This window comes from Limulus polyphemus, unplaced genomic scaffold, assembly GCF_000517525.1.
Source record: "Limulus polyphemus unplaced genomic scaffold, Limulus_polyphemus-2.1.2 Scaffold399, whole genome shotgun sequence".
NCBI lineage: Eukaryota > Metazoa > Arthropoda > Merostomata > Xiphosura > Limulidae > Limulus > Limulus polyphemus.
Window position 1 is genome coordinate 270,068 of NW_013666009.1, and position 20,105 is coordinate 290,172.

Here is a 20,105-nt window from a genome sequence, read left to right on the forward strand (position 1 = left end):
ATTTGCAAAAGTTGGCTTACAATGATACGAAAATTTGTTTTCTGTTTCATTTAACTGAATGTGTATGGGGTCAATCCAGTAACCAACCCCATATCAGCGAAGGAATGTTGACTATAATTTCAAATTTACTATGCATATCTACAGAAAATTTGACAAGGTTTTAGCACAGGGTGAAAGGCTATTATACACAAAAATATTTATACTTGGGGGTAATTTGCATGTGGAGAATAAAAATACTTTTTGTGTATTATATAGTTTGTCTATTGTATTTGCATAATCTCTAGAACCTCCAAAATGCATGTGTACATTCTTATTTCTAGTACTACCATATATTGTATTTGATATTTACTCTCCTCTACCACAAACTGTCACTAAATTAGCAATGCAGGGTAAAATGACTAGTTGACAACTCTGTCATCAAATATCTAATACCGTGTTGAATGGTGCTTTATAAAAGGTTGTGGCAAACACACTTGTATACCCATTCATGCACATATGATTAAACTAATCAGTATGAGAAAAAAGGTGCAAAATATATAAATTAAGGTGAATTATAGCAAATTTGAAAACAAAATATATCTTGTAAATGTCTTAATTTTATAATGCTGGTAAATTAAGTGTTTTATTCTACTACACATCTGACAAAGTATTGACGTGTTTGCTATTATAAGAAACTTTTTTTGAGTTATACATAAAGGAGTCTTGAGTTCTGTCTGTGAGATATTGCAACTGTAATTGAAATTTAGCATAACTAATAAAGTGGGATGAGTATGTAATGTAACGTAGATTTTTAAGATTCATAACGTAGGTAAATTAATATGTAGAATTATCCATGGACCTTTTTTATGTTAAAATACTTATATTTGTGTGTTTTTGGTTCTCTTACCAAAGCCATCATTGGGCACTAGTGTACTGAGCAAATCCATGTATAATCTTATATATATGTTGTGAACCGTGGTGTCTCTCCGAGCATTCGTCTGTCTTCAGTTTGAAAAGCTGTGCACACAGGTAAAGCTCAACATTCACTTTTGAAATGATGGGAGAACAGGCATGAATAATATTGATGCAAAATGTTATTTTGCAAGCAGGATATTCTACACTAAATTGTTAGGAATTAATCATGCTATCATTCAAATTCAAAATGTGATGTAATTTAAAGAATAAAAATGTAGATTTACCGTATGTTATTGTTGAGTGGCTCTTAGCATGACTGAAATGCTCAACAATTACTTTTTGCAGTGGGTGGTTATAAGTAAGTAAGAGCTTTGGGTCTGAGAAACTGAGAGTGCAACACAAATAAGCTTTTTAAAGTCCATGAAATAATTTAAGTTGATAGATTAACTTAAACTTTTCCCATCACTGAGGACAGGTACTTTTGCTTGTTCTACATAGTTTTTTTTTTCCCCTTAAACATTTTTATTGAAAAAATAAGAATAATTATGTTGTATCAAAAGTGTATCTCAAGCTAGACAAATCCATGGTAAATTTGTCAAGAATGCAGAGAAACTAAACTGACACAAAACTAATCCATAATAAACCTGTCAGAGAAACTCCCAAGTTAAAATATGAAATCAGGAAACAAACTTTGTTCACATCAGCAAATAATAGCAGGGTCATACAATGTTTGTGTTTTGACAAACCATATGTAATATTATTTTTAATTTCTAAATTTTTTCAAATTGTTACAGTTTTTTTACAAGTAGACTGACAAAAAATATATATTTCCAATTTTTAAACATTTTTATTGTAATGGAAAGTAGTAAGTTTATTATTCTGAAATATAAAATTTTGAATGTAAAAGTATAATTATCTTCATTTTACTACCTTTGTTGTTTCTTTGCTCGTGTTGACTGCTGAGACCTGTTACGTATGTATAGTCAATACAGAAGTTTACATCTTATTGTTGACCATGACTATAATTTGGTTTAAAAGTGTTTAAGCTATTTCATTGGATTGAGAGATAATTAAATTATAACAATTATATTGTAAAATATTGTTAAAGAGAAAATTTATATATTTCATAAGAATATGATAAGCGGGTGATCTGTTACAGTTGCTAATTTATTATGGAAAATAATACTCTAATAACTTTTCTCAGTTTCATGTCTAGGTACTACTCTGTATTCCAGAAATTCAGCAGAACTATTAATAATTCATTCCTCAGTAACTTAAAGAGAAAGGATATGGAAAAAATGTAATGTGTACTTGGTTTGCTGATAAATACATGCATAAATCATTAATTTTTTTTTATTTCACTGTAAGTGGTTTAGATTGATAGTAATTCTCATGAATGTAAAATGTTTCTTCAGGTGAATGGTGTTGATGTACAGAGAGCTTCCCACCAAGAAGCTGTTTTAGCACTACTTGCACCAATCTATCAAATGGTCCTTACCATTCAACATGACCCACTCCCCAAGGGCTGGCAGGTAAGCCATTCTTCACTTCAGAATTACAGAGTTGCATAATCATTGACACTATAATATCCTAAAACAACTCAATTGTATGTATGCACACCAGTTAGAAAAGTCTTGAATTTCACTGTGTATGGGAAAATTTTAATCACATTTTTTAATATTCATTAAAATGATGTATTTATTTACCAGTAACAGAATATTAATTAATTCAACATTTTTTAATGTAATAGATGTTAAGAGTGTTTGAATCACATTCCGCTATTCATTGTGATTAAAATTACTCTAGATGGTTTGAATTAATTAAAAAATATATATAATTATCATTGAATGGTTAGAAATACTGTTTTATAACTGTGTGGTGTTTAAAAAAGGTCTTTTTTAAGTTAATTTAGAATTTAGTGCTGATTGTTAGTCTATTTCATAGTATTAATTATCAATTTAGTAGTGAGATAATATTTTGAAATTTTCGTAAACAGAAATGTGTAATTATTTTTAACTGAAAGATATATAGTTTGTATTCATGCATTTTACAGTCTGTAGTTTCAATTTATGAAAATTCCTCCAAGTCAATGGAAAGTATTCCACTGAGAAAAAAAGAACATCATCTTCAGTGCTAGAATGCTAAACTGTTTGTGCATTGTTTTTTTTAGTTTTAATAATTTTTTAATACTCTAGTCAGCAATAAGAAGTATAAAAAGTAATAAAATTAGTAGTTTTACTTGTTTAAAGATTGCACAATACATTTGTGTAAGATATGCTATTAAGGGAAAATAACTACATTTTCTTAATTAGCAGGTACAAATTATAAGTATTTGATAATGCCACTGAAAATTTTCTTTTTGCATGCCACAAGCCTTGAGCTCCTATGTACCCCCAAGATCAACATGGTTCAACTGAATCTCACATGCAAATCATCATGTGACAACCCCCCCCCCCACCCACCACCACCAATAGGAGTGTGACACACTCTCCTGACGCATGTGACTGCCTCTATTCAATTCTACCAAACTATCACTTCTTGTTTGGCAGTGCTGTCATCACGACATTTTTTGTTTGTGCTCTCTTCCCATATTTTTTTTTTATATCATATGAAGGGGGAGATATTTTCTATTTTTTTCTACTTCACTTTACATATTTTAAGTGATAACTTACCTTTATTGCTCTTCATTTTTTTCTGCTTTTCACCCAAGCTTCTGTTTCCACTTCAAAACTGTTTTGATTTACTTCCAGAACAATTATCTAGGCTTCAGATGGCAGTACTCGACTAAGGAACTGTCAGCTTTAATACATTGGGAGATTGATCATAATATGAGTTGACCTTTGTCAGGCCTCGAGTTTGGTAGCCCGTACATTTGGGTCCACCAACTTTGGACAGATAAGCTGTTATACTGTTATAGCTTTTTGAATATTTTGATATTAATATTATTATTTGTAGTTATTTGGTTTCAATAACATACATTTAGTAAGACTTGTACCTACTTCATGTAAGGTTATGGTTTTTTAATTGACATTTAGTGATATCCTTTTGTACTACAACATTAGTTTAGGCTTACCTGTCATTCATCTTACTGGTAAATCGTAAATTAGGTTAAATATATTGTTTCTTCAACAGATACCATCGACTAAATTTTTTATTGTCCATATACACTTACTTAATTTTACAATATAAGGACTCCTTCATTTTCACAATTAATTATACTTTATACTTCTTACAATTATTTTCATTTTTGAGGATCCCTGGGTCCAGGATCTGCCCAACCTTCTCCCACTATTGCTCACCTTCCTCCTCAAACTGCCAAACTTAAATGGGACAATGTCTATTTTGAAAATTTTCCTCCACCTGATTATGAATTGGCCTTCCCAGGCCTTTACTACACGGTGTGCTAGGCCTATCTCAGCCCTTTTTATACATGTTTTGCAGTTGTTGTTGTTGTTTATCATCTTTTTCAAGACATTTTATATTTAGTTCATGCTGGGCCTTTTTGTCTCTATTTTGAGAGATGGTGCTGGCATGCCTCACCCTCCACTGGTTTTGGTTCATTTTGCCTTAGCTTATCATCAGGCAGATTGTTTTTTGTTTTCTTGCTTCTCTGCACTTCGAATATCTGTTGCCTGTATGGGGGGTAGAATCTGTTAATATTATCCCTTTCTTCCTAGCCAAGTTTTCCAGCCTTCATCTTCCCCTGTTGCCTACTGGTATTGGCCACCATACACCTCTTTTCTGAGGCATTCTATCTATTTCTTGGGGATTTTCGTGAGATACCTTCCTCCTTCTTACCTCCATGTTGGGATGATTGCCATCTTCGGCTCTTTCCCTACAAACATGGTTTCTTTGCTTTTGGGATCTTCTGGGATGGGACACTATCTTGTACCAAGTTTGTTTCCCTTCCACTTCTTATTGGGATGTACAGATGGCTCTTTTCCTCCACTGGTCCAATTTTTTTTGGGAGGTGTTACTCCTGTGACTTTAGTAGGGTATCTGTATTACTACATTTGATTTTTTCTTTTTGGTTGCTCATTTGCCTCTATCTGGCCATTGCATTCTTTATTCATGTTCCATGGCCGGCACATTCCTGTCATTTACCTGTCCTACATCTAAGCGTTCCTCCATTAGTCTTGTATTCTTGGTGCATAATGGAGCTCTGTGATTGATCTGCCCCCTTATTCACTTCTTGGTTCTTTCCCTTTTTTCTATATTGTCTTTTATCACACTATGGTGGGTTTTTTTCTCCAGGACTGAGGATGTCCATGGTCAACATTTTATATTCTTATGCATATGTTCCTATTTTTCATCCCTCGTGGCACTATCTTAAGTTTGTTTATCATGGAGTTGGGTACTAGTTTCTTGCCTAGCTCTTTGAGCTTGTTTCAGATCTGTATGTCTTTGTCTTTGGTTCCTCATCCACTTTCCTTAGCTATCAATGTGTTCAGACAGGATTGGGACCTATTTATACATTTATTTTCTCATACCATTTGTCATCTTCTGAGGGTGATTTTGTTCACCTTGCCACTCTGTGCCCGGCATGGCCAGGTGGTTAGGGTGCTCAACTTGCAACCTGTGGGTCACTGGTTTGAATCCCTGTCACACCAAACATGCTCGACCTTTCATACATGGGAGTATTATAATGTGATGGTCAATCCTTCTAGTCTTACACTGCTAAATAAAGAACAGCTAGTGCAGATAGTCCTTGTGTAGTTTTGTGCAAAATTCATAACAAACCAAACAAGCCATTCTGTGTCAGGTCTTTCTAATTGCTCCTTCCTGGTAAACACAGATCTAGTTTTCTCAGCTGCTTCAGCTCAATCTGTCCTTTTTGTTCTAGACTGATTTTCCCTACCCACCACTTTGGCAGCATGTGGGACATGTTCTTTGTTTTTATTTCCTTCTATCTCCCACCTTTAATCCCAATCTTTAATCCTGTACCTGCTCTGGGTTGATTCGTTGCCTTCAAGACTTCTTTTCATTGATTCCTTTTCCTGTTGTTTCGTTCCCTGACACCTCTGCTCTGTTTGTGTCTTCTTCCTTCCTTCCTTACCCTTTGGATTCGGCTTTTGATTTGATTGGCCTTTTCTTCCTTGTCTCCTTTTTCCCTTCATCAATTCCTGTTGTCTTCACTCAGATTAGGCACCTTCTCTTTTACCTGCATCTTACTCTTGTAGTATGTTGGAGGTACTTCTTTCGTCAAGCACTGGGACTACACCTCATATGTTTATCTCCTATTATATGCTTTGGGTAGCTGTTTCTTCCTTGTCAGGGAACTGTCATCCACCTGTCACCATCCTTCACTCTTCAGGTAAGACTGTGACTGGGTCAAATACCTTTTTTTATATATATACCACTTATTTTCAGGGGCATATCCCTTTTCGTCTTTATGGAGTAGTGCCTGTTCAGGTATACTAACTAGTAAAATGTGCATTGTAAGGCCATGATGACTTGAATAATTTTCATGGCCACTAAATGCACACTGTTGAGATGGGGTGTTCCACAAGATTGTTCGTATGTTTTCCTCTATATATATTTGCTTCATTCGAAATAGGGTTTTTGTGGTCTTCTATTGCATTGTCTCTGGTGTTGACATTCCTCCGGACTCTCCACCTCATTTTCTCCCCCCTTTTTCTTCCAGTGGAGTATAAGAGTCCTTACCACTTTCCAGTTCCAAGCATCCTGAACGTGATAATGATATACGATACAACTAATGATAAAACCATTCAGTTGAGAGTAGAGCAGTGGTGTTCTGCTAGTTTAGATGACAAGATGTCCTCCAATCTGATGCCCTGGGAGCAGTTCCTGTTGGATTGGTTTAGAGTGAGATAGCTTACATTACAGAGACATCTTTACTATACCAATCATCCAGGGAGCAGTTCCAGTTGGACTGGTTTAGAGTGAGATAGTTTACATTACAGAGACATCTTTACTATACCAATCATCTAGGCAGGTGTTGGGTTCCCGGATTGGTCAAACAAGTTATGCCATTGCTGTCATGTGTCCCGTTCATAGAGGGGAGGGGGTGTACGAGGTTCCCTCCAGTCTGCTGAACTTGAGGTGAAAAGGGTATAATCCTCTTTCCTACCCCCACCATATGGCTGAGTTTTGGATTGTAGTTGACTTGCTGCCGTAATGATCTTTTTTCCTACTCCCACATGGATGTTGGTTCCTGGAGGCTTGGTTTTGGATTGTAGTGGACTTGCTGCCGGTATGATCCTCTTTCCTACTCCCACATGGATGTTGGTTCCTGGTGGCTTGGTTTTGGATTTTAGTTGACTTACCAACAGTATGATCCTCATCCTACCCCCACATGGATGTCAGTTCTCAGCAGCTGGGTTTTGGATGCAGTTGACTTGCTGTGTATGGTCTGTCACACCCTAGCCAGTCTACACCTAGAGGCACATCCTTTTACTTTCATCCACATTGATTGTACTCTATGGGATTGAGTTTCCAATATTGTGTGGTTTGGATCACTGTTCAACCATTATTCTCTCTCTTTTGGATGTGCTCCTCCCAGAGTATACCTGGTACAGAAGAAGTGCAGTCTCTCAAGTATGATCCTCTACTGCGAGGATCTTCTCTTTTAGGGTGTGCTTCAGATGCTTCTTTCTTTCCCTCCATCTATTGAGATTCTAGCTATTTATGTGAGAAGAGGTAATGCACTGTCTCGGAAGTTATAATTTTTCTGTACTGAAAATCTATTTCCAATAGGTACTTAACTCTGCTCACACTTCCATCCCTTCCTCCCCACTGAAAAATCGATGCTTCCATTTTCTGCCAAAGTGATAGTTTAGTATAATTAAATAGAGAGAGTCGCATGATGATTTGCATGCAAGACCCAGTTGAACCACACTGATCTTGGGGATACGTGGGAGCTAAAGGCTTGTGACATGTGGAAAAAAATTTGCATATAGAGCTGTTTATGTGAATGGAGGTAAGTACCTATTGGAAATACATTTTCAGTTTAGGAAAATTACAACTTTTGAGAGGAAGTGAGGTTCATCCTTTGTCCAATAAAACCTTCTAATGAATAGCAAGTAGTTGTTGAATCATATGGTTGCGAGAGGCATTACAGGAAGGAGTGTAAAAAAACTAAATTTAAATACATAGGTTATACATCTGGTGGTCTAAAAGTTACTCTTTAATCTGGAAGGGAACCCTCTTTGAACTTGGGCTAAAGAAATTTTGAAATACTGTTATATTGTAAAATGTATAATAATTTGATAGGATTTTTCTTCTGTTTGTTAGTCTTGTTACACTGCTTGTTGCTTTATTAAATTTTGCTTTTGTTTCTTTTAATACATTTTATTTTAGTATTTACCATATTCTTTGGAAACATACTGGCTCTGTGCTCTTGACATTTAACTCTTTCAACCCAGGCTTGGTCCCTGGGACCGACCTCATAACCATTTTGTGCTTGTTATAGTTTTCATACTATAACTTTTAAATTAGTAAGCGAATGTTAATGAAATTTGGCAGTTTATCAGTAAACATTACAATGCCTTCATAACGTAAAATATCTAATTTTTTTATTAGGTCTTAAGGTTTCTAAAGCAATATTTCTCTCATGCCTTTTTTTTTCTTTTCACATTTGCCTATCTTTCATGCAAAGTAATTTTCATTTTAAAATTAAAAATACTTTTATGCATCAGAAAATTTTGAAATTTCACATGCGATATCTTTATAATGTCTAGATAGTTATCAAACATTTCTTAAGAAAAAACTTTATATATTATCTGTTATTTTCAGTAATGAATCTCTGTACGGGTTCAGTAAATTAGACCAATCTTGCAACCACCATAAAAAATTAGGAAATAAGCATAAATTATGCCTCTTTCATTCTAGAATGAACACAGATGATAACAAGAAAACATAAATGTTTAGACGAAATAGCTTAAATCTCATAACATTATAGATTTATATATATTTTTTATTTTTATTATATTGACTTTTCACCCATGCCTTGCTAACAATACAGAAGTTACAATAACGCAGCTCACATGCACTCGTGTTACCATATCAAATAATATAAAGGTGAACTTTGGTCTGTACAAAGCAACTTGTCTTGGCTGTGTTTTGGAAGACTAGTATTTTGTAAAATACAGTCACATTTCAATTATTATACTTACATATGTATATAGATTATTGCTATTTTGAATTAAGTTCTTAAAGTTATTTTTCCTAAAACACAGAACAGTAAATAAGGAAGTAAAGCAATCAATTATCTCTTCTAGTTACGACCTTTGTACTCAGTTGCTGCGTGATGTAAGTTGCTAAGCCTTTAAAAAATTTTCATGTGGAGGATATGAAACAAAATATTTTTTTTAGGTTTTATATATACTTTTAAATAACTAAAAAATCATAAATTACTACATCAATACCATGGAATTCTACTATAATTTATCAAACTTAGTAACTAAGTTGTATTTGGGTTTAAAAAAACATGAAATTTCGAGCAGACTAAAGACACAAGCTACCTCATTGAAATCTTGGTTCAAATGAAAGATATGCCATTAGGTACATTAGAAATGCTGAGAAAACAACTAGGGGGACATTCTGAGCTTCCAATTGGTTATTCATGTCACATATAAAAGTAAGTGTATATAAGGGAGCATTTCCAAAAATGGAAAGAGGTGAGCAGGATGCCACTGTGTTTGATTTATTATGTGAGCAATATCTTAGCGAATTGAAAAGATAAGAGGCTCTTATTTTATATTCTAGCTTGTCAATATCTGTAACTTGAGTTTCTAATTCGTATGAAACTATAGACATACCACATGACACAAAAAAATTGATGTTTATCTGTGTTTTTTACTATTTACTTTTAAATTAACAAATTGGGTAATGTATAGTTCTAAAATATGAATTATAATCTACAGTTTGATGCCAAGCTTATTGGCATAAATTCATGAAATAGTAGTTCAATAAAATTTTGAATGTGAGTCAACAAACGAGATAACATGGCTTTTCACCTGTGAACCATCTCGAAAAGGTTAATATCAAAATGAGTGAACAAAAATAAAGTTAAATGCATTAATTAATTATTTCTAAAAATATATTTAATTGTTTATTTCATAATCAATAACATTGTTATACAGATGATGGCTTTTATCTGATTTTTGCATACTAGTGTGGTACATGTAGGTATGTTCCAAAAGTTGTTAGTAGAAGTTAAAAGTGTTTGGCTTTTTTTTGGATTATAAAATGTTTTAATTTGTTAAAATGCTCCTACTAAAAGTATTTTAATGTTGGCCACAAAATGGTTACTTCATTTTTATACTTTTACATTTCTTACAGATAATTTCCTTTAAAGTTTTTTTTAAAAAACCTAAGTAAACATATAAGTATATGAATAGTCCAACTGTTTGAAAAGAATGACTTATTTCTATGTGTATTTGATATTTAAATTAACAACATATCAATATGCAAAAATATCTCTCATTTTTTTATATATGTACTGTATGCCATTTTCAAGCACTGTCAAGTACATTTGTTATAGAAAACTTGTATAGCTTTACAGTTTTCTCATAGTTAAACCATATTTTACACAACACATTTGCTTCCTTAAGTCTAAACATTTGTGTATACCAGACTTTAACACTTCACAGAGTAATTACTACTTTTTTTGGTTCTATGACATTCTACTGCCAACAAAGGGATGCAGCAGTTAGTTATTTCATTTTAAGGATTTCTGCATGTGTAGAAATTATATTATTGGAATATTATAAAAGCAACCATCATTATGTCAACAAACCTTGAACACAAAAATTACATCATAAACTTTGTACTCATACAAACATAAATAATAGTATACGTATTTACTATATTGTGATAGCCTTTTTTTCTCCAGCAAGTTATTCATTTACTTTATTATTTTGTTTTTCCATCAACTTATTGAATTTTATTTTTATTCAAGTTTAGTGCAATAGTTTATTAGTTCACTGTAATTTTTGTGAATAAAGTTGTGCACTGTGCTAAGAAATGTTTTGTTTTAAGAACATAATTATTTGTACTTTGGTCATTGTTTTAATTTTTGAGAATAAGTCGTTCACTGTATTAGGAAAGGTTTTGTTTAGAGAACAAAATTATTTGTTGGCAGTAAAATGCACTGGCAGTTATTTACTGTGGCAGTAAAATGTCGTGATATCAAAAATACAAATGCTTATGTGACAAATATTGAGGTTTAAAATATGAGACAGGATTTCCTGGTTATTACATGGTTGATAGAAACTATCTTTAATGTTTGGAAATACTCATGATAAACTGAGTTGACGTATTTTTGTTTTATTGCTTTATGGATTTTTAAATTGTTAGGGATTATTTGTTTGTTTGTAGTTAAGCAAAAAGCTAGACAAAGGGCTATCTGTGCTCTGCCCACCACGTGTATTGAAACCTGGTTTTTAGCGGTATGAGTCTACAGACGTACCACTGGAGGACAATTATTATGAAATTGAAAAACTTGATTAACTTCAATTTGTATGTAATAAGTAGTACATTTTAACACTAATAATTAGGAAAGATTGTTTGTTTGTAATTAAGCACAAAGCTACACAATGGACTATCTGTGCTCTGCCCACCACGGGTATCAAAACCTGGATTCTAGCATTGTAAGTCCGTAGACATACCGCTGTGCCACTGGGGGGCAATTGGGAAATAAATAGATATATTAAATACATATATACTATTTTTATTTTTCATTACATACTTTAATATTTTTGTACATCTAGTCCAAACATTTATGTTTGAAGTTAATAAAAAGGTAATATTTTTATTATTATATGAAAAAATAACGTTTGCTGAGAATAAAAAAATTGACATATTGTTATTTGCAGGTTTACAGTTTATGTCACATTCATCATTATCATTTATCAAACTCACATTTTTTTATCTTTTGGTTTTTCACTAAATTCCTAGCTAAAGATTAACATGCAGTTTCAAGTTGATAAGATCTGTTTAGGTGACTGTGATCCATGTAAATAGTTGATGTTGACTGTAAGACTAACACACATCTAAAAATGACCATAAAATTGTGGTAAATATATTTGGTTTCTTTGTATGTATTATTGCAAGTAACATTATAGTAGACTGATCACAATGAGATTGCAAAGCATTTAGTTGACTGCAAAGTGACTTAAGTTGTGACATATGGACTTTGAAGTGATTAAGGTTTTGTCACATGTAGTTATCTTTATTATTGGTATTTGATGGTAGACCATGGAATTTTTTAAAATACAAAACATAAAATGTTGATTAAGACACATTTTATACACGAATAACAAAATTAAAAGGTTTTAGGGATAGAGACTTAAATATCTAGACTGAAGATTTAGTCTTCTTCATTCACACAGATCAACCTTACATCTGTAAACTAGAGGACTAGAAGGCTTAATACTAAATATATTTTTGCAAACATCTTGTAATTTTCTATATTATAATTTTTCACTTATAAAATTATGGTGTTTTTTCAATGTAGTTGATTTGGTACTCCTAAGCAACACCAGTAAGGACCATAAAATGAATTATATTTAACCAGAAATTTCTTTTTGTACTTTGTATTTTGCAAATGTACTTGTATTTACAGAGAGTATTTAAAAAAGAACAAATAACAGAAAGCGCAATATTATATGGATAATGACAGTCAGTTTCAATTTTTAAAGGGCAATGAATTTAAAAATTATCAAACTTTAAAACTTATCAAAGACTACACTTGAAAGTTTCCAAACAAAATCTTTGTTTTCATTCCATATTGTTTAATTTTGTAAAAAAAAAGAAAAAGATGTTCAGAATTTACATCTTCTGGTATACTTCCTTTACATTGTTTGACAAAAATGCTTTAGTATGTAGCTTATCCAGAAAGCCTCTCGTTTACAATAATTTTATCTAAAAGCTACTTGTCATAAAGTAAATTTAGCTAGAGAAACATTGAGAATCATAAGTTTTATTCAGGAAAATTTGAACATGGTAGACAGTGCTTTTATAAACCATCACAGAATATGTTCAGTGCTTTACATTTTTCTCAATCAGAATATCAAGCTTAACATTCTGCCTGAATGAATGCATTATGATTCTGTCTTCTGTAAAAGTATCTGTTAGAAGTATTTTAACAAGACAAGAGATATGAGGGGTTGCCTCATGTTATTGGAAGGTGATTGTATCAGTGCTTCATTCCTTCTGGCATGAAGTAACTTATTTTTCCAACATTGTTTTATAATTGACCTTATCCAAACAGTTTGGGTACAGTCAGTCTCATCAATAACTTCAAAAAAGTAAGGATCAATGACAGATGCTATTGAAGCTGCAAGATGCAGTATCATAAGGTTCATGAATAGGCTTCTGGTGAACTTTGTGTAAGTTTCAGTTGTATAGATGACAACACTTCTTGAGTTAACCTATCCAATGAAATGAAAGAGTGTATTGTTTGTCAAGAGAATGTTTTTAGCCATGCATACTCTGACCAAAATACATTTTCATTTGTCGAGCCACAAAGGTGGATCACTATCATCAATGCCATCCAGACATCTAAAAGTGGCCATCTTTGAGCTGTCTTTTTTTCCTAAACTACATTTTACAGATCAAGTTGTTGAACAGCATCATTACTACATTATGCCTCAAAATGATGCTTCTCAGCTTGGTTTTGGATATTCTAAACAATCTTCAGTGTTGTTTTCACAGATACATGTGGTTGCCTAGAACAAGGGGCATCTCATACAGATCTAGTTGCACCAAACTGAATTTTTAAAGATATTTTTAAGACTACTTGTAAGGAAGTAATTATCCATACTTTCTTCAGAATTGCCATTTGATCAAAGTAAAATTTCCATTTAATGGTACAGTGAATCAACAGTTTCACACACTTATTTTATTCAAATATCAGCCTCATATTGTTGAAAGGGTGGTAGAAATAAGACAGGTAAATGCAATGCTAATTAGCCAGGAAATCAATTCAAGTATGTAGTATAATATGGTTTTGAAACACCCAGCCCATACCCAAACTTTCTAAGTAAAACTTTTGATTTTTAAGTTGACGATGGTGAAATTTTGTTCTTCTACAACAAACAGTTTTTGAGACATAATCATTTTAAATATGGGTTTTTTATTTATAATCACCTAATCTATACCAGAGCAAAGACAGGGGCATTTAAAGAAACATTGTTTTATTACATTGGATTTTATTTTGTATTACTTCTGTATAGATGATAATTAAACAACTGGTTAAAATCAATATATATCTGAAAACTTCAGTAAGGGAAATATGTTTTAAAAATTTACCCTGAAGATTATAATTTGGGTTTATTTATCCTGTTTAAATAGCTTTGGAACAAAATATTATATTTGTTTCATTTTTTGATTCATAATGTAGATAATTCTATTGTTTGTTTTTTTTAGTTATATTCTAACATCATTATATAATTACAGCATATATATAAGTTATCATAAAGATATTTTTTTTGAGTAAAATACTTGGATGTGATAAAGTTTGTTTGGGATTTTCATTGGTGAAAAATCTAGCATTTTGTATTAAAAATATATAGAAAATTCTTGTTTACTAGCTAATTTATCTAATTTTTAATAGCTGCATTTTCTACTATTTCTCTTCATCATGCTTCTAATGTGGTTAGATTTTTGCTTCAACTCAATCCTGTGCCATTAACTGTAAGTAAGCATTCTTTCTGCTACTCATGTCTTTTGCCAAGGAACTTTCCATAGTATGCTTGTGGTAATCAATTGTACTTTTATACCCTCTTGGTACTGGATTTTTACTTTGCATAAAACTCTTGTATTTGAATTTAGATTTAATAATACTCTTCGGGTTTTACTTTACAATGCATTATGCTTTCTTGATATTTTCGTTTTCTTTGTATGTTACTCTTTTTGCTGTATTTGTTTAACAATCAAAGTTTGTGTTCTGTTCTTTTCTTCACATTTTCACAATTGAAGTAGATGTAGTGGCAGTGTGTTCATTTTACAATTAAGAGCTAGTATTCTTAGCTTAATGGCAAAAGATTCTAGTATTCTAAGGTGGAATTCTTTCTGGAAATGGAGAATGACATGGAAGAAACTGGAAGTAGGCACAACAACATATTTGTTTAATCAGTGGCTGGTTATATACTGTGTTGTAGGTTTTAATATTACAGTGTTCTTTTATTTGATTGCAGAGCCTTCTATTGGCTTACTTAATATATTCCTGGTTGCACCTCAGGCATGTGAACTTATATATCACCAGTGAGGTATTCAATGGATGGTTTTTGTCTTTAAAATTGTAAAGCCTTTTGGCCTAGACTCTGTTTTAAAAACACATTTTAACTGAACTTAGGGACATTGCTGTTTGATAATTTTCTTCTCAATCATGTATGAAATAATGCCTAAGTATGGTATGACTAAAGTAACAGTTTCCATTGAATTATCTAACATTAATATATCAACAGATTGGGTTTAGTGTTTCAGTTTTGTAGTAGATTATTCTACATAGAAATGACAATGGAAAACAAATTCTTCCAAGCACTTTTTTAATGTTCTCAACTTCTTCTTGAAATAGATTTTGATTTCTTGACTTCTTAAAGGTTCTGTATACTGGGTTTATACCAGATTTTCTTTATAGATTGAAGGAGTGAAACTTTCATAATGTGAATAAAGTCCAGTGAAAGTAGGTTTAAAATACACTTTAATGGTAAGCATATCCTAGTTTTGTAAGGCATGAACATATAAAAATGTGAGTCTGTCATTCTGTTAATTTTCAACAGTGAACTTTATATTGGGTTGTTTACCATTTAAAAACTGGAGAAATACATTAACCAACTCAACGTAGTTAAACATGACAAAAGTTTCATCAACTTATCTCCTTGGCTGAGAATGTGTAGGACGGGACTGTAACCAAACTTGTTTTTGTGAAAACATAGAAAAATAGCAGTCATTTGTGAATAGAATATTCCACAGTAAAACTGAAAAAGTAAATATCTCATTTGTTATGTTAGATTTAAAAAAAAACACTACTTAGTCATACTCTACTTAATTAAGTAGAGAATTATCAAACAGTTATATCCACAAATTCAGTTAAAATATGTCTAGATTAAAAGTGCTTTTCAACTCTAAAGTTGAATAAAAAACTAACTTTAAAACCTTCAAGACTAGTAGTATTACCAACCACTATTTAAATATATGTGATGTTGGGCCAACCTCCAGTTTTTTTCATATTATTCTCCTGGGAATAATTTCACCTTAGATTTCTTGAACCTTTTCCATTAAGCTATGAAAACCAACTCTTAACTGAAAGGTGAGTGCACTGCCACAATATTCTTAATTGTAAGAAAGTTAATGAAAAGAATAGAACATGAACTTCTATTATTGAATGTTAGGTGGAGTAAAAACAATTTTAGTTTATTCTGCATGATATTCTCTTGTTCTACAAGTTTTCTTTGCATGATACTGCCTTGCTATTTGAATTAGGTTTGTATTATACTCTTGCTTTTTGAGATTACTTTGCAAGATACCCTCACATCTTAAGTTTCCATTATAATTTTAGTATTTGAATTTACTTCAGATAATCCTTTTTTTTATATATATTTTCTGTGGAAATTGGTATCCCTTTTAACTGTATTATCCCAATAAGAACAAGAAATAATGTCACAAACCATTTATCAGTGAAGTATAGTTGAAAGTACTGTCTGTTCATATAACAGATTATAAAATATTGTCTTGAATAGCTGTATATTATGATATAGATTTATCATGTATCTATTTAACATTGTATTAATACTTGCTAATTTTTTAAACTTTTTTGTTTCTATTTGAAGATTTAAGTTGATACTAAAATCCTGCTTTACAAAAGTAAGTTTTTAAAACATATTAATAATTTATTTATAGAAAACTATTCTGAAAACTTGCAAGTGATAATTTTTTAAAGTAGATCAAACAGAGTTTAAATCAACAAAATGAAGTGCTATGGGTAGGGCTTGTATCTTTGTTACTTCTGTTAAATTGAAAACATTTTGTATTTTGTTATGCAGGAAGGACCTTCTGACAGTACAATGATTAATGTATACAAATAACTCAAATCTGTATTTCATGTGATATATTTTTATGTTACATAAAAATATACAATTTTTAAAAGTAACACATGCAATCTGTATTTGTTTTGAAGTATGGTTTAAAAATATATATGTAACACAAACTTCTTATGCATGAAATATATTTCCACCTTATTATTCATATTTACTGGACTTTTTTCTGTTTGTTTTATCTAGAAAATTATAATTCCAAGAGAACCACATGAAAATCTGGGGGTTACAATCAGAGGAGGAACACAAGACCAGCCTGGAAATCCAAAGGATAGTGCTGATGAAGGAATATTTGTGTCTTCAGTAGGTTTTGTTTTTTGTGTGTGCTTTTCTTTGAGATCTATTTGATTATATTTTCTTTGTAAAGAATGTGATCTTGTGGAAAAAGTTTTCAAAGAATGATTTTATAAAACGAAATTTTTCTGTTCTGGATAAAATTGTTTTAATACAGGGATTATTTGGGTTTATTTGTATATTTTTACGTACTGCATCTTTTAATGGATTCTTACTTGGATTGACAGATGACTTAAAGTCTTATTACAAAATAAAAGGTTAATGATATTTTGGATTTATACTGATAATCAAATTGCAGCAATTCACTTTCAAATTCCATGTATTAATCAAACAGTATAATTTTTCTGTATGCCTACTATCAGTCATAATTGTGTTATGTAATTTAAAGTTTACACTTAAAAAAAACTTGTATTACTTACTAAGCCTACATGTTAACATATGCCAAAAAGTAGACTAACTTGCTGCTACTGCAAAGATTCTTTTTCTCAGGTTATTAAAGAATATGTTATCCAGTATATACCCACTTATCATCTGTCTTTTATTCTAATTTCTCAGATTCCTCCAACTCACTTAAAACTTAAGTACACAAACCTTTCAGTCTAATTTCTTTTCTCTCAAACTTTTGCCAACTGATTCAATTAGGTAAACCATTACATCAACAATGAAATCTGTTGGTAAATTTTTGCAACACATCCATTGTAATTAGTAAATCATGGTGTTAGGAAATCGTGTAGGTTCAAAAGATTAATTTAAGACAAAAATACAAAACCCTATAACCTGAGCACTTTTAAAAGTAGACCTTTCTTCATAAGAAATTGTAATTACTAAAAATAATTAACAAATATTTACATTTTAAATAATGTGTATGCTTTAAAAACTTGTCATAAGAAACAATTTCCAAAATACTAATACTGCATACTAGAGTACAACAATGTTATGTTATTTTTTGCAAGAATTAGTATTAAAATTTTATTTGATACTTACTAATGTGTTTGAAAAATAAAATAAAAAAGCAGTTTGTATTTTTGGATCTGAAAGCCTTGTATGTTTATTATTATTTATTTTAAAATCTGTTATACGTTATTGAGTGTTGATTTTGTTGTTGATTTTTCAGAATTTTTAGGTAAAAAATTAAAATTATTGGATACATTTTGCTTATTATTGGGAACACTATGTATGTCAAGAAATATTTCTTATGGTTATTCTATTCTATCTGTCAGTATTATGAAACTATTCATACTAACTAATTTGTAACAACACCAGAAAAGAATGAGAAACCTAGAGTTTTATTTCTAATTAAGAATAACTAAAAGATATTTAAACATATCAATGGAACTTATGGCTTTTGAACACTAATAATTATATGAACAAGTTATTAGACTTGCACAGATTTCATTGTACAAGAACATTAGATTCCAAGAAGTTTCATTTTCAAGAAAGTTTAACATGGTTTTTGAAACTATATAACCAATACCTAGTTTTATTAATTGTAATGTAATTGTGTGTATTTTTTGATAAAACTGTTCACATGATTGTTCATGCTGCTATTTTGGTGTTTCTTACACAGATTCAACCAGATGAAGCAGCAGCAAGAAATGGAAAACTAAAAGAAGGGATGAGGGTTATTGAGGTTTGTTTGTTTGTTTTCATTTTTATCCATGCACCCTAAATATGGATCCAAACTTTACTTTTGTTTCTATTGATATCAGTAAAATTCTTTGTTTTTAGGCAGTAAAAAATTAAATCATCTTCCATGGGCTCCTTGTTTCTGGTATTAATTACCCTAAACCAGTTATATTTGCTTAAACTTTTTACATATAATTCTTTTCTGTCAGAATTTCATAATCATGGTAATTTGGATCATCTTATTAAATAAATCTTTTATATAATCAAAAAGGGGACTTACATGTTTTTCACATTACTTTGACTGCTGTAAGTTAAATTTGTTAATTTCTAAATATCTTATAAATAAAATATAATTTATCAGAAACCATCTACTTTGTTTGCAATTCATTAAATATATTAATCTGATCTTTCAATTTATTCAAATCTCATCTGTTGTATGAAGAAAACATATAAATGTCACTTAAGATTGGACCTGGCATGACCAGGTGGTTAGGTTGCAAGTTTGAATCCCCACCACACCAAACATGCTCACCCTTTCAGTCATGGGGGCATTATAATGTGATGGTCAATCCCACTATTTGTTGGTAAAAGCGTAGCCCAAAAAATGGCGGTGGGTGGTGATGACTAGTGCAGATAGCAGTCGTGTAGCTTTGCTCAAAATTCATAACAAACAAACCAAACCATTTAAAAGAAAGTTTACAGAAGAGGAAAGAGGCAAATGGGTACAAATGACCCAGGCTCTCTGACAAAAAGAAAAAAATCAAAAGATGGATGCCTCCCTGAAAAACGTGTGTGGACTGGGATATTATGATAACAGCAGTTTTAGTTGTTTCATATTAACCTGTTATTTTGTAATTTTTCATTAATATGTTCATGCAGCTTGTTCTTTTGTTTGGCCACTTAACAAAATATTTATTATGCAAATTTGTTGTAATTACTTTATTGTAAATATATGAATTAGCATTTTGTATATTATCTACCCATCACTTGTGTTTGTGTATTACTCAGTGTTACGTGTTTCTGGCTTCCTTACCCCCTTTCTAATTTAGTGATGTTACATGTATATAAGATTTGCTTTCTTACCCCCATTTCAACTTAGTGATACAAATTATTTTGTTTTTTACTGTGATTGGCCAATTGGCATACTGCACCTATATATATATATCTGTAGGTTAGAAATTCAAAGTGTGTTGGTTGTGGTAAGAAGATTGTGTAAGATGTTTTTTCAGT

At 31.4% G+C, this 20,105-nt stretch overlaps 1 protein-coding gene across 2 annotated transcripts in view; it reads left to right on the forward strand.

Moving 5' to 3' along the window:
• Positions 1–20,105, forward strand: part of LOC106457969 (protein scribble homolog) — a 256,183-nt gene that overhangs the window by 186,238 nt on the left and 49,840 nt on the right. For both annotated transcript variants that reach the window (XR_002610285.1, XM_022384070.1), the window contains exons 27-29: positions 2,310–2,426; positions 17,142–17,258; positions 18,817–18,879. Coding sequence is in view for 1 of the 2 variants with exons in the window: in XM_022384070.1 (XP_022239778.1) it covers positions 2,310–2,426; positions 17,142–17,258; positions 18,817–18,879 (297 nt within the window). In the remaining variant the exon portion in view is untranslated. The remainder of the gene's footprint in view (positions 1–2,309; positions 2,427–17,141; positions 17,259–18,816; positions 18,880–20,105) is intronic.